The sequence below is a fragment of the Chiroxiphia lanceolata genome, chromosome 1, assembly GCF_009829145.1.
Source record: "Chiroxiphia lanceolata isolate bChiLan1 chromosome 1, bChiLan1.pri, whole genome shotgun sequence".
NCBI lineage: Eukaryota > Metazoa > Chordata > Aves > Passeriformes > Pipridae > Chiroxiphia > Chiroxiphia lanceolata.
In genome coordinates, this window is record NC_045637.1 from 38892821 (window position 1) to 38908914 (window position 16094).

Here is a 16094-nt window from a genome sequence, read left to right on the forward strand (position 1 = left end):
CTATTCTCACAAAAGCAGAGCAGGTTTTCAGGTTGAACCACTGCAACTGATCCCTTTAACTCTTCATTTGGATCATGTATCTAGCTATGCTCACCTTTTTCTTTTGAGAAATATGAGCATACCCACTCCTCTCCCCCAAATGAGCCTACCTGCTGTACAAAGACCGTAGATAAATAATAGCAATTATCCACCTTGGTGCATTACTCTGACTTTGCCTGTGGCTTTTCCTTGGATCAGATTGAGTTAGATGACTTAATGGCAAAAAACAACAGAAGACTATACAGTTGCTTTGTAGAGTAACTAATTTAGATTACTGACAAAATGTGTGAATAATTGAGTTTATATATTAAGAGAGAAAAAAAGAGACTTTTTTTAGACACCATAAATATATTTTTATAAACACAAAGTATATTCATACTAAGTATCTACTGGGTTTTTTATTTTGTAACAGAATAAATGCATGGTACTCCTGTAAGCATAAAAGTGATATCTTTCTTCACTATGTAATTCTTGGTCTGAGTAGCAGGGAGTCTTAAGAACTTTATGAATTTCGTGCCAATATTAATTTTATAAATTGCATTACCTTTTCCACAATTCCCATGAAAAAGGTATTCAGCTAGATGAACACTCTTGGAAAATTTTAATCGGACCCTTGAAATCTGTTGGAGTTCACATTCTTTAAAAAAAAATTATTTTTAATGGAAGCTGTGAAAGTATGAGAGATTCTTATGCCTTAGAGGCAGTTCTTCTTCCATACATAATGGTGAAACTTCACTGCTATAATATATGGGTCTTTGTTGAATTGTAAATGCTTAGAAGTGTGTGAGTTGGTCTCTTTTTGTTCATTTTGTGTGAATTTTATTATTATTATTATTATTGACCAGTGCTCATATGATTTTCATAGAACTTTCCATTTGTTGTTTTTTTCCAGTCTTTTCCTGGCCCAAGTCTTGAAAGTGAAGATTTTAACATACCTCCTATCACTCCTCCATCATTGCCTGACCACTCCCTGGTGCACTTGAATGAGATAGAGTCTGGGTACCACTCTCTGTGTCATCCCATGAACCACAATGGCCTCCTTCCATTCCACCCACAAAACATGGATCTACCTGAAATTACAGTTTCCAACATGCTTGGCCAAGATGGGACACTGCTTTCCAATTCCCTCTCTGTGGTAAGCATTTTTAGTCTTTCCCTTCTTTCTGCTTTAAGTTACAAAATTGTGGAAATACAGACCTGTTTGAAATCCTTTGAGGGGGCCAACTCCTGCAGCTCTCAAGTTTTGGAGCGAGCTCCCCTGACTTTGTTACATTGCACTCCCTATGTCAAATCCTCCTCCCAATAGAGGTGGTGGGGGATTTACAATGGAGTTCCTCAAAGCCAGGACATTAACCTTTGCTGCCTTGCGCAGAAGTGCTCCTGTTGTACAGTGTTGTAAATAATGACAAAAAGAGGCTCAAGGCTCTGACTTCTACTGGAGCAGGGTTTGGATCCAGATGGCTGTTGTTCTGTGTTTGTCTGACGAGGCTCTTTCCATTCTCATTTGCATGTGCTGAGAGATGTACAAAAATTTAATATCTCCTTTCTTGTTTACTGCACTTTTGGAAAACAGCAAATGTTATTTCTGATTCTAGGCCAAATCTTATAGCCTTTTTACAGTTTCCGGGCCTTAGCCAGCCAGAATCCAATTGAAATGACTGGACAACTTGCTTATAAAGTCTGTCAGATAGTCATTATGGTCATAATCTTGGGAAACCTGATATTATAAATCACTTCTTTGAATGTTAAATTGCTTACAACAACTGCAGAACTACTACTTTACACGTTACATTTTCAAGTGGGCTCTACAAATAATTAGTATACTTCTTGCATAGCAGCTCCAGACAAGATTATTTCACATTGATGTACAATTCTAAGCCAAAGAATTAAAAATCTCATGGAAGAGGATGGAGCCTGGCACTGTGTGGGTCTCACTGCACCTAAAGGACTAGATGGACTGCCCAGGAGCTGCAGATCCCAACAGCCTAAGTTAAGAATCTCCTGTTCCTAGAGATAAAGGGTCTGGGCTTCTCACCAGAGGATCAGAGGCTTAGGGCCCCATGTCCCAGCTGGGAGGTTCTGTGCTTAGAGACTGAGGCTGTTTAGGCTTCCAACTTGCTAGGTCCGCACTACTTTATCTAAAAAACGTAAATCAGTCCTGTAAACCTGGGAGCTGAGGCAGCACATGGAAGTTTTGGGACCAAAAGTCTAGGCTCAACTCCCCGTCAGCCCCTCAGACTAAAAACCCTAGAGCCAGGGGCCATGGTAGCTGGAAAACAGTTCAGACCAAAAATCTGCGTCGTCACAAAGCTTCATTGCAACTTAATTAAAATAAGGCTGCCTTGATTTCGGATAGCTCTGCATTCCCTCTGAGGATGTCCAACAAGCTGTACTGCAGGGGGAACTAGTCTTGGCTTCTTATGTGATGCTTAGTTGTTATTGATTTACTAGGATGTTGCGCGCTTTGTGTTTGAGGTCAGAATCTGACTCCAGGGTTATATTCAATAATGGGAGGAGTGGGGGCAGAGGCAGATCTTCATAAAGACATATAAATATGCTCTGTGGAAGGATTCTGAATTTTATTTATGTTTCTACAAAGCTGATGGCATGCATTAGACAGCAAGAGTGAAATCTTGCATAGGGTTCTGAGAATCAGAGCTATGAAATTACTTGAAAAAGTAAGAGAAATAGTTGACACTCCAGTCGACAGACAGTATTTCATTGAATTGACCTCTTTTAAGCCATAACCATGGCTCAAAACTATGCATTCCTTTAAGCTATGATGTTCCACATTAACGTCTTGCAACAAGCTCTCGACAACAGGGCTTGAGCATTTGTAGATTATCACAGTGAATTATTGCATTAAGGGCAAATATAAAAACGATGAACAATATGACCAGGTGATTTTGCTATTGGGACTTAGTGAAGATCAGAAAAAATTAAAATCTGATGTCAAGAAAATATGTGCTAAATTCTGACAGTAATTTCTGAGGATTTGTTCAATAAATAAAGCATGATACTTGAAATATCATGGGCTAAGTCAACTGTTATCTCTAACTTGCATGCCCTTTGCACACAGGAGGGCCTCTTACCTAGCAATAGTTTTAACTCAAGCTGGCTTGTCTGTGAAGGGGATTAAGCTACATCTCATGTTAGTAACAACTGGTAGGATGTTGAACACCGCAGTTTTGTACATTTAAACACTATTTGGCAGTATGGTTCCTCTGATTTGAATTTGATAACTTGAGATAAATTAACTTGAGGAAAACAATTTAACAATTTAAGTCTTCAGTGAATTCAATGACTTCTTCAGTAAATAGAATGACTTCATTGTTCTTTTGGCTTTCCATAGATGAAGAAAGACAGAGGGTTTTGTAGAGTCATCATTTTTTACTTAGCTTTGAAGCTTTTCTTTATAATCTAGAAAAATTTACATTTTTTTCTTCAATATGACTCTTTTCTCATGCTATTACTCATCTCTAAGTTTCCTTTTTACTATCTCATCAAACTCTGATCCGTTTAACATGTACTTGCCTAAATCGCTCTTATATTGCCTCAAATAGAATATAATGCGTAAGTTTCTCCAATCTGTCTAAACCCTTCGTTCCGTATAATTTCTGGTATATCAAATACTGATAGTGTATTTGGAAACCATGAGTCTCACTTTATTTTTCAGGACACTAATGAGTATTTTTAGAAAAATTATTCTTGGAAATAGATCTGTTGGCTGTTCTCTATCTCTAATTAATTTCACATCTTCAGCAAATTTTACTTATGTTGGGACAAAATCAGCTGCAGTGCAATGTGCCTGTGATTGAATTTGGTTATTTTTTCTTTACTTTCAACATCCTTCCTTTTGGCCACTTTTTTAACCCATGTTGGTATTTTAGCAATAATACCTTCTTTTTTGTCTGTTAGAACTAGCAAGTGTTTTTCAGTTTGTGTTTTTAATAGGCAAAGAGTTAATTAATGCTAGCCAAATGAAAGGAAACTCATTTCAGAAACAATGTTGGAGAAATACTTTGTACACTGAGTGTAGCCTTTTTCTTTGATCTCAGCTACCAGGTGTTTTCAGACAAAGATTTCTGTGATTTTGGACAGATTGAAAATTGAGGATATATCTTTCCTAAAACCCCTTCAAATCTAACCCCATTAAAAGTCCTGGTTTCATACTGTGCAACACTCCCTCTAAGCTGCAGATGAAATCCCTTTGAGTAAGGATTGCAAGATTTGCCCCAAGCTCTGTAAGAATTCTCCTCTGTGGAACTTCTTAAACACACACAATAAGAACCCACTACCAGCTCAGTGAATTTGTATTAGAGATCAGCTTCTTACAGATTTTTTTACACTGTAGGAATTCTTTCTGAAAAATTTTACACTGCTGGGAGATGAAAATTTCTCATTCCTGTTGACTGTGTCTGATACTTAAAATTGGAATTAGTCTTCTTTGCAGTTTTTTTGGTTGATTCGACTTTCTATTGCATCCCCACTACTTTAAAAGAAAAAACCAAAACGAACAACAAAACCACTAAAGTCTCTCCTCATTATTCTGCTGTCAGTTCATATATTTACTTCTGTGTTTGTGTATTGCTGTTTTCTTCTTAGGTGACATACAGACATATACAGACATGCATATGCACACTAAACTATACCGTGCTGTCACATACAGATTTCTTTAGATGCTCTTTATATCTGGGTATCAGGGGTTCAGAAGCCTACAGAATATGTGCAGAATGTGAGGCACAGTGGTATGAACTCATGGTCCAGCCCCAGCATGGGAGCTCTCTAAAGTCCTCCTTCAAAATGAAGATGACTGCTAGTCCTGCTTCTTAACTGGATCCAGTTTGATAAAGATAGAGCTGTTTGTTTAGTGAGAATGATTCAGTACACATGTTTGTTTCTATATAATGTAATAGGGGTCCCTTCCTGGTTTCCTACAGTTGAAGGTAACCCTGTGTGGGTTACCCAGTTCCAGCTGGGGCTTGACCTGCCAGCCCTTCTCTGTTGACATGAGCTTTTCTGAAATATCCGAAAAATATTTCCAAGGACTGCAAGAAATACTCTTCTAACATTTGCAAACAAATGAGTGTATATAATATCCCTATGAGAATGTGTGTTTATCTGTAAAAATGCTTTTGGATGTGTTCTATAAAATGACGTTTTCTGTGTGTTCAATTTATAAAAAAAATTATAGACATTTCAGCTTCTTTAGTATACCCTGCAGATGATTACTTTTTTCCCCAAGGAATCAGGGTTAAAAATCACAGTGCTGTTTTTACATAGAGAGAGAAAAAAAAAAAAGAGCCCCTATTTTTGGAATGCTTTCATTTGTAATCTTGTGCTGATCTTTTTGAAAATGTGGCTCATGGTGGTATACTAAAGAAAATTTATAAGAAAGAAATAAAAGAGATTTCAGTTTCTTGAAATACTTCAAATTTCTGGGTTTGAAGTCTAACATGGAAAAGATGTTAAAAGACAATAAAATCAGGAGGTTTATTTCCCAAATGCTCTACTTGTGCTACCAACAAAAGCCAACATAATGTATATACGTAGGTTTATTGTCATTTTTAGAATACAGTCAAGGCACACTTTGAATTCAAAGGCTACTGTACAACTGTTTTGACAACCACCACATCAGTAGGTAATGTGCAGGACATATGAAACTGAAGCAAAAGTGTTTCTTTAGGTCTATAGGGAGTGCAGTACATGAAGGAATTCAGATATATTAGAGCAGCATGAATTTCTAATATGTAGCTCTTATGGAAAAGACCACTGGCATATTGAATAATGCTGCTTTCAAAGCAGAGCAGAAAATGTGATTACAGACAATTTCATTGCTGTTTTTAAAATAAATATTTTCAAAATCTTGAGGTATTTTATTTCATGTAATGCATAAAATATGTAACAGTGGACTAGAGCTAAAGATCTTCTAGGACACAGAAGAGTAGATGATGTCAGCTATAATTATTCAGATGTGGAATAATAGAAGCATTAGTTTAAAATAAAATGCGTGTCACAAAGGCCCATGTCCTTATATAAAAAAAGGCAATAAAAAGCTGCTTTTTTTTTTGCACACTTTGACAGAAGAATAAAGGCAATGAATAATTATTTAGCATTATGCCCCAATTCATCAAAGCCTGGACAATTACATTATACTTTTTCATGAATTATATTTTTTAGATATGAGACCCATGAGAGAGTAATATCTTAAACAAAATGTGGCACTGTATAGCAGAAAAGGAAGCAAACAGCTACTTTTTTTTTCATTTTTCATCTCAGGTAGAATGAAGCTAGTATTTCTTATTCACAAGACAGTTGCTAATAAATCCAATACAGTAGATTGTTGTTGTTATACCTGGGACATATTTAAGAGACATTGTTTTACTAGTTTCATACATTTTAGTTTAAATTCAGTATTCATGGCTCATCTGGAGGCTGACCTATACAGTTGATTTTTTTTTTTGCACCTTTAAGCATTAGTGCAAACTACAGAGTCAAAACAGAAATTTTTTATTTCTTATGAACAAGATAAGATAACAAAATAACTTTCATAACAAAAAAACGTATTTTCATCTTCTAATCTAAGTGTGGAGATTTGAGTCATGTTTGGATACTTTTTTCTAGCTTGTATTGCATGCCAGTGGTAGCAGATACTTTTTGTCTCTGGTGAATACTCTGCATTTGTGCCTCATTACCAGGCTCTGGTCTTCAGTTTACATCAAAATTTACTGTTATGCTACACAGACCTGCTGCTACCCCAAATTTTATTGCAGTGAGTTATTGCCATCAGAACTACCAAATCATGAAGCTAAGGTCATGGAACATCTTGTGTTAAAGGATTTTTTTTTCTCTTATTAAGCAACTTTGTATTCTTGCAGGATATCTTTCTTTTCCTTAAAAAACCCAAGCAACCAAGAACAAAACAAACCCACCGTATTTCTGTGGATTTTTCCACAGAAATAAGCCCTGTTTGGAAGAAGGTTACAGTAGTTAATGTATGTTTTGTCAAACAGCCTAACTATGGGGATACACAATCAAATCAGCTGATGTCAATCAGCATAACTTTATTGTCTCCAGTAAAATTATGATGATTTATTCCATCAAGGGCTCTGGGACATCATGTTTATCTTTTCTTTCTTCTGATGTCTGATACAGTCTTTTGTCATCAGAAAGGATATGTAGAGGAGCTGATTAAGATGTAATTTGATCAAGGTTTTATAAATACCTGAATATTGCATATCTGGTACTAGGAGGCTTTTCACTGTGCTACAAAAAAACATCTCATGTCTAGAAATTACAGCTGTATAAAATCAGACTGGAAACAAAGCATGCATTTTTAACAGTGATAGAGGTATGCCATTTAGCTAATGTACTGTGGGAGGTGGTTGGTTCTCTATACCTGAGGATTGAATTGAAATGGGGCATCTCTCAAAAAAGATGTGCTCTATCTGGGACTTCACTAATAGACCCCACACTACAGCAGGGGGACCAGGACCATCCCATGGGTTACATTGTCCCTGGGTGGTTCTCAGCAGTAAACATCAGTCTGTGTTTTCACGGAAGGGATAAAATTGCTGGTAGCACCTCTGCAGTTTTTCCCGTGCAAGAGAACACCAGCAGAGTGGAAAAAGCATCCTGTGGGTGCAGGCTATTATGGACTCCACCTTTTTCAGGTCAGCCAGGACAAGAATTGTTGTCAAAGTATTTGTGGCCACACTTTTTCATGAACTTTGCTTTTTTTCTGGTCTTAAAGTAGTATCTGGTAAAGTAATACTTTCAGTCTCTAAGTATTAAGAACTTGCCTTAAAGATAGAGCAAGTAAATATTTGTACATTACTGTAGGAAAACATTTGTACACAAATGACCAGAACTCCTTTTAGAATAATTCTGGGTCTCATTTTTAAAATTGCCAGTGAAGCTGTTGATTTACTGTCAGTTAGGAAAAACAGCATTCTGCTTATTTGAATGTGGGTTTTGAGACTGTGTGGCTCACATATTTCACAAATTCGGTAGGAAAACACTTCAGTATAATTTCGAGAAGAAATAACAGGGTGGCATATTTTGTTTTTGAAAACAGCCTTCTATAGAAAATTCTTTGGTGAACTTTTTTCACAGTGGTTACCCATTGTCTAATAGAAATTTATTTGCTACATAAGAAAGTAAGAAAAAGAAATAAGTATAGTTGTATTAATTACTGGTTTTTAGACTTTAACCTGATAGGCAGAGGCTAAGACATGATGAATGTGGTGCAGAGAGGAAGCTTTCAGTTGTAGGTGGTAGATTATACAACACCTCACATGCGAAATACTCACAGGAGTGATTAATACATAAGCAGCATCATAGCTGCAAGTGTCAAACAAAACAGATAATAGAGTATGCAAATAGAGAAAACATAACTCTCAGAAAATGTCAGAAACTCAGGGGTTTGAGCTGCAGAGATTGTTGACTTTAATCTGCTGCTTTTAACATTGCGTGTAGTTGTCGAGAACAGAACGATAATGAAATGTTTCTGAAGACTCAGACTTTGGCAAAAAAAAACAACTTAGTGATCTAAGTCCTGTAGATGGAATAGAAGTGAAATGTCTGTCTCAAAAACTGTGAACATGCTTTTGTGAAGACAAAAAGAAAGGAGAAGCCCACAGTGCAGAAAGGGAGAGTTTTGTGCATCAGGTGGAGTAGCCTGTACTTCCTTCCACCTGTTTCATCATTTAAATGCATACATTTGCATTCCTCGAAACTCAAAAGCAGCTGAGAAGACTGCACATCCTTCGTGGATTTGTACTGCATTCATCATCTCATCCCATTTTGTTCAGGAATAGAAAGATACCTCGCATGGATGAAACCAGTCCCATTATGCATTGTCAAGGTGCCATGTGAATACTGGAAGTTCAGCTGTGCTGCATGACTGTGCTGAATGCTGGGACATGAGCAACCCAGAAATTCATGCGGATGTCAACCTGATAGAACAGTGTGTGAATCCTCCTTGTCAAGTCTTGCATGTGTAGAGTAATAGATGTTTAGCAAAATTCTTTATTTATTTTGGGAGAAAAAACACTTTCTTGAGTTTCTTGATTTTTCTGAGTTGAAGGAATTTGAATGGTTCAATTAATACCCTCACAGGTTTTTTTATGTGTTTTAATTGTTTTTACAGAGCTTAAAGTATCATGATTTGAGTTTATCAGCGACTTTTTGCAGGAGGAAGGGAAGAAAAAAATTCTACTTGGTAGTATCTTGAGATTTGGAGAAATAATCAGAAGTAAAATCTAACTACTTTCTTATTTTTATCCCCTTTCTTTCACAAGGCAATTAAGAAATGCTTAAAATGTAAGGATGTCTACTCCTCCCTAGTCCTTTCAATAACATGATGACTCATTTTAGACTGATGTTTGCCTCTCTGTTCCCCCCTCTCACCTCCCCTTCATATATACAAAGTCTGTACAGAAACACTATGTAAGCACCATATTGGGATTCCCTGGGAGCAGCATGTACATCCTTAACCTCCACTCCTAGTGTCACACTGTACTTCAGCCACATGCATGCAACTTAGGATCTCTGTAACCTCACTCATACACGGTTGAGCTGCACTTTCACCATGTTGTACATGCTGTTGCCTCTATATTACAACAATACAGGTATGAAAATGAATGTCCTTAATTCATTCTCTGTGCATAACATGGATGGATGCAGTTAAAAAAAGATTTAATGTATATAGCGGCAGCAAGAAGCATTATGGAGTGAGGAACACCTCTAAGGGATGCTCGTGCATATCTTTCAGCTACCAAACCACAAAAATGAACTCTTTTCGTCTCAAGTCAGGTAAACAAAGGAATTATAGTTTATGTTACATGTTATCAGAGTGACCCAAAATTCCTATTTCAACCAACATGTGAGGACAGAAAAGAAACAAATGAGATGTTACAGGTGGTGATGTGGCACTCTGTGTGCCTGCCCTGATCTGGAGCTGATGTAGACTGCAGTGCTCAGAGTACATACGATGTAGACTGCAGTGCTCAGAGTACACACATACATATACATATATACCTGGATACACATACCTAGATATATATGAACATGTATATGTATATGTACTTATACATGTATCTTCACACTGTTAATCACTGAAGCCCTCTGCTGGAAAGGGAATGTAAAAGACAGGATGTAGCATCTGCAGTATCCCCCTTCTTCCCAAATTGTGGATCCACGTTTTTAAACAGAGAGTGAAACTAGAACCAGATTACTGAAGTAGATGCAACAGGTTTAATTAACATACTACACATAACTGCATAGTGTAAATTTTTTACCAAATCACTGGGTCATAACTGAGGTTGCAGTGTCTGACAGTAACTTTAAAAATAGGTACTTTTGCTAATTAACAAAGAAAGTAGCCTAGTTGGTTAAAGTGAGACTTGGCGTACGTAATGGATAACAAGATGAACTCCAAATCACATCTTCAAAATTAGGCTTCCTGAAAGTAATTATATTGAGCTACAAGTGCCTTCACTTCATCCTTACAATAATGATCTAAACTGAAAAAAAAAATTGAAATTAGATTCTCCTTTAACCAAAAAAGCCCTGTACATGGAGTATTTACAGGATCAGGCCCTTGATGAGAATCCATCACTTTTTTATTTTGAGATGGGACTTCATTCTAATACACTTTAAGTTTACCTTCATTCACACATAAAGAATTTCAGAGATTAACTCAGTAACTAAGCTTCAGTTTCCTACATATGCCCTAATACTCAAGTGTGGAATCTCAGTTTAATGAATTTTATTACACTCTCCTTTCTTATGAAGTAGCATAAAAAGTGTTTAGTGCAATAGGCTTAGTCCTGATATGGATATTAAGTGCAGCTTAAGTTGCCTGACTAAAAGTATACAGTGTAAAATAACCTCTGGCAAAACTTTTAAAAGTTATTTTTTGGAAAACAAAACAAAACAAAAACCAAAACCAAAACAAAGCAACTAAAAAACTCCACCCAGCATTTGAAAAATTATACTGGTGCACTCTATGTTCTTCTGCAGCGCCTTTCTTGTGTCTTGAAGTGCTTTGCAGTCACTAATTAGCTAAGAAGATAATGTACACAGTACAAAGATGTGCTTGCAGTATCAGTCCCTCCTATTTGTCAAGTACTATACTGTAGGATAGAAAAACATTTACTTTACTAAAAAAACAGTAATATGTAATTCACGATCTACAAAGACAGATGAGTCCCACGCTGAAAAAGGCTGAAAGAAAAAGATCTTAAAGGAAGACGGAGAAGATGACCTTACATACTGGGACCCATAATGATGAAAATATTACAAGGAACTGATTTCCTGTCTGATGGTCAGTAACTGTGGCGAGAGTCAACTTTCAATATTAGAACTAGCAGATGTCCTCAAATGTAATAAAGGCAGAAATTAACTGCCACGTGTTACATATATAATATAAAGTTATTATGGTGTCATGAATGAGTGTTTTAAGGTCACTTATAATGCATATAATGGTAGTTGAGACATTTAAGCTCTGAAGCAACCTGGAAGTGATACCGCAAAGTTATGAGCCATGGAAAAGATGCAAGGGTTGTTTTGCTTGTCCTTGAAATGCAGTCAGCTCTAGAGAGCAGTGAAGTATTTGTTTAACCACAGAGTGTGATGCTCCACTGCCCCAGACTCCCAGTCCCAGGCCTTACAGACCAGTTCCATAGCACACATTTCTTCTCACTTGTCATCAGCTTTTGTGAATGCAGGGAGGGGAAAACTCGCAACAGAGAAGTTCACTGCCCAGAGCTGGGCCTGTGTAATTTTAATTGAGGCCGATATTGTTGCACTAACTTCATTGTTTGTGGTTTCTGCCTCTGAACTACATTTTAGGAGCTCTGTGACTGACTGAAAACCTCAGTGGGATTTTCAGAAATGTTCTGGCCTAACATTGATCCTGTCCTGCTCTAGCAGGGGCTTTCCCAGGGTTTCAACAGAAACAGAGATAGCCCTATAATAGATGCTTTCATTTGTTCATAAATTGCAAGAACTTAGATTTTAGATTATGTCAGATTAAGGATGTGTCAACAAAATTGTTTGTCAATAATGATCCACCCTCTGTCATCATAATTCTGAAATGGTTTTCATTGTAGCATATGGAAAGCTAGTGCAAGCTGTAACAAAACTGAAGAACTATAATCTAATGTGCTGTTTTGAAACAATTTTTATTGTTCTGATTATCATATAATTAAAGGCAGTATAGCAAAGCTATGTGCTACAGAAAAAAGTTGCATGAGTAACCTGAACCTCTTGGATCCTGTCTCAGGGCAGCCTTACTGTTGTGCTACTTACCAAATTATGGAAGTCGGTCGAGGGGGAACTGTAACATCCCTCCCTTAACGCAATCCAAGGGAGGATTTTAAAAGGTCATCTCCCTGTAAGCAGGGTACTCCATAGGTTTGTCATTTCTGACAGATGTTTCTCTAACTTACATTTTAGAGAATTCATCTAGACTCCTCAGGCAAGCTCTGGATACAGGTCTTCACCCTTAAAAATTCACCGTTCTGTACATAAAACCCAACATGCAGTGGAGATTAAGGAAGACCATTTAATCTTTTCAGTTGTCTGTTTTTATATATATATATATATTTATATATATATATATTTATATATATATATTGCTTATATATAGGTGTATATATTTATATTTATTAAATGTATATCAGGAATGTATGATAATAGATGGTAATAGATGTTGATGGAACAGCTAGGAAATAAATAATCAAGAGAATGTATATTGACTGAGACTGTTTTGGTTCATAGCTGATTTGACCATTTAAGAAACAGTAGAAGAATAATCAGCTTTTCCCAAATCTTATTAGCATATAATTATGATCCAGACTGTATTAGCCCATAAACTACACTGAGCAAAATAACTCTTCTTGAAGGTTCTGCTATAGTGTGTTATTTTATGTTTATGTGCATATTTTAAATATTATATTTATTTATCATCATCCATTACTTAGAAAGTTAGGCTGAAGGAATAGATGTTTATGATACTTAGGGAATGTCACTGCAAGAAATGGTATAAAAATAAGCAATGGGTGAAGGTTGGGGAAAAAACCTTGTAATGGCATCCGAATAGTCTGCCAGGTAGTGTTAAAGCACTGGAACATGCACGAATGGGAAAATCCTGCACTGGCTGAGAGATGAGTTGGATGATTTAATAGACCTTTCTTTGAGATGTAATTTCTGTAACTGGTTGATACATACACTAGTGTTCAGACATTTGGACTCGTTTCTTGTTTGTCTGGCAAATTGTTTCTTGTGAAAGGTTATAAATTACAATAAATAGACTTTGTAGAAGATGAGCTACATGATATACTTTGAAAGAGTTTTTCAGCTGATATTCAAGATATTAATGCCAAAGCAGAAAAACCCAATAGAGTCCTAATCCCATGGCTTTGCTTGAGTGCAGTGCTAGGAAGGTGCACTGCCATAAATAATATTTACATTGAATAGGATAGAAAAGATAAAACAGAGAAGTGAATGTTACTTAGAAGAAGCTTTTCCTCCTGATTTTGCAACTGATAAGGAAGGAGGAAGGGAGGCAGGGAGGAAGGGATGGGGAAAGAAGGAAAAGCAAGCATTTATAAAAATGTTGATGTAGTTATAATTAGATCCATTTTAGAACCAAAAGTTTTATGCAGAAACTGACAGAAGGATACACAATAATTATAGTTTGCTGTCAAGCTGAATAGAGTTTCCTTTTTTTATCTTACGGTGTTAGGAAACCAAACTGTAAATAAATATGCAGGTTGACAGATTGTAATTGCAATCAGCAAGGCGTCTTTTCATTTAATCAGATAGTGTTATTAAAATGGGGTTACAATTAAACATTTTACAGTGTGACGTAGAACTCTATTGAAATTCTCCAGCAAACAGTAATTTGCATCTGATGCTTCTGCAACCCATTTCCATTTGCAGAAACGTTATTGGTTGTGACCTTCCAGTGGTTAGGTCTCAGTTTGCTGTTCTCTTCCTACTTTGATACATGATATTAAGTATCCTCCTTTTTTTTTACTTCACAATGAAGCTTAAAACTCTTTTTTACCCTTGTTAAAACTGCATGACATTGACCAAAGAGTATTTGCGCCAGAGAAGATGTGGAATTACCTAAGCATAAATTGTCTTAACTCTAGGAATTGTAGTTTGGATCTACTGTAAACATGTATCTAATTGACAATTAAATGTTTCAAGGGAAAGTAATATGGCTTTTGAAACGTATACATAGCATTCATTATATTGCTGCACCTCATACATTACTCCAGTTTAAGGTGACACAAAGCCTTAGGTTTTGCCCTGTCTTTCTGTAGATGTGATCTATGATTCCAAGAAACATAAAAAAATGTTTATCAGGAAATCTTTGAAGCATGGCCACTATGATTCTACATCTGTTAATCCCATTTTGTTCCTCCATCTTGTTCCGCTGTTTGTTCTCATAGTTTTGATAAACTGAATAGGAGAATATGAAGTGAGAAGTTGTTCAGTGTTCTACCTTCTAAGACTTTTTCAGGTAACTTTTCTCTGGGATCACCACCCTCTAAGAAGTTGAAAAGAGCAAGAAGAATCATTAGGAGACACAATTTTTGAGCCATTCTTCAGGTGCATGCAGACTCCACTAATGAAACTGTGCATAGCAAATGTTTGGAGCAAAGGGAGTGAGTGATTTGCATCAGCAAAGGGTGAAAGTCTTTGAAAATCAGAGAACGAAGCTACTATTCATTTTACTTTGGTAAACATTTTTGGAGGGAACATCAGTGGTTTGAGGAAAGTCAACATTTTCCTTACTGGAAAATAATCAGGCAGTGGTTATAAAACGTACATTCTTGGTTGTTGTCACTAGTAATAGACAAAGGAAAAAATAAGGAGGGAAGGAGAATCAAAAAGGGGGAAGAAAAGTCAAGTATACTTTCTTTTGGTGGAAAGTGAAATTGTATGAATATGTGAGAAGAAGAAAAAATTGAAAGAAATAATTTGCTTTGACATATTATGCATTTATTTTAGCTTTGCATTATTCTTGGCTTGGAACCTCTTAACTTTTTCCTACTTTTCAACAGGTACAATCACTGTAAAGTAGATTGATGCAAAGGCTCTAACTCCATACTGCGTTCCCATCAGTTTTTTCTCTTCATTTGTGTGCCTATATGCAATGTCTTCCCCTACTTTTCCCTCCAGATCACTTTTCTGAGGAACAGCTTTCAAAAGGTTTGTCAGAGATAGAGGTCTTCCACCTTCATGCCATGTGATTAAATAATTGTATTGCCAAAATACTCAAAGTTCAGTAGTCAAGGAAAAATATAGCTGATTAGCAAAGGAAATTTTGCATTGCACCTCAACAACAGACAGGATAAGCAAAAGGGTTGACTTTGCTGTTCCTTTCCAACATCAGAACAAACAGGGCTGTAAGGGTTCTCTGATTGGTCGTCCCTGCACAACACAGGATTACTGCCCATGCAGCTTCAAGATGAGATTGAGATCACCAGCCTCTGGCAGGGGAGTGCTGTAAATGGCTGAGGAAGAGAACTTATGACAATGACAAACCCACACATCTGAATAAGAAAGTGATGTTAACAGGTACATTGAGAAAAAAAAAATGTAACCAGATTCTCTCCAAGGTTACTTGTATTTTTTCTAAAATAAATGAAACTTATACCTGAGTCTAATGTTCAAAAGAAGGAAAAACTAATACATCTGACCTGCATATAGTGGCTTTTTAAGAGCACATTTCATGGTGTATACAGCTGTGAAAGAGAAGATGATCAGGATAATTATCTGAAATTAAATCAGATTGCAGGTTGATCCCAAAGAAACAGATCCATCCTAGGGTTTTGAGTGCTATCCATCACTACACTATCCATCATCTAAGCACTCTGTCTTACCTTAGAATATCTTTATTATTTATTTGAAAAATACAGGCATAATTGTGAAATTGTATTCATGGTAGGGCCCCTTTGGCTGGTGTAAGGAAGTATTTCTCAAGAGGGGAGAAGGCCTGAAACAACAAGATGGCAAATGTACATAATACTGGA

General features: G+C 36.5%; 1 protein-coding gene across 1 annotated transcript in view; it reads left to right on the top strand.

Annotated features, from left to right (window-relative positions):
* Positions 1-16094, top strand: part of TOX (thymocyte selection associated high mobility group box) — a 222672-nt gene that overhangs the window by 132543 nt on the left and 74035 nt on the right. Inside the window, 1 exon segment of the mRNA XM_032704147.1 lies at positions 932-1174. Within this exon segment, the coding sequence (XP_032560038.1) occupies positions 932-1174 (243 nt within the window).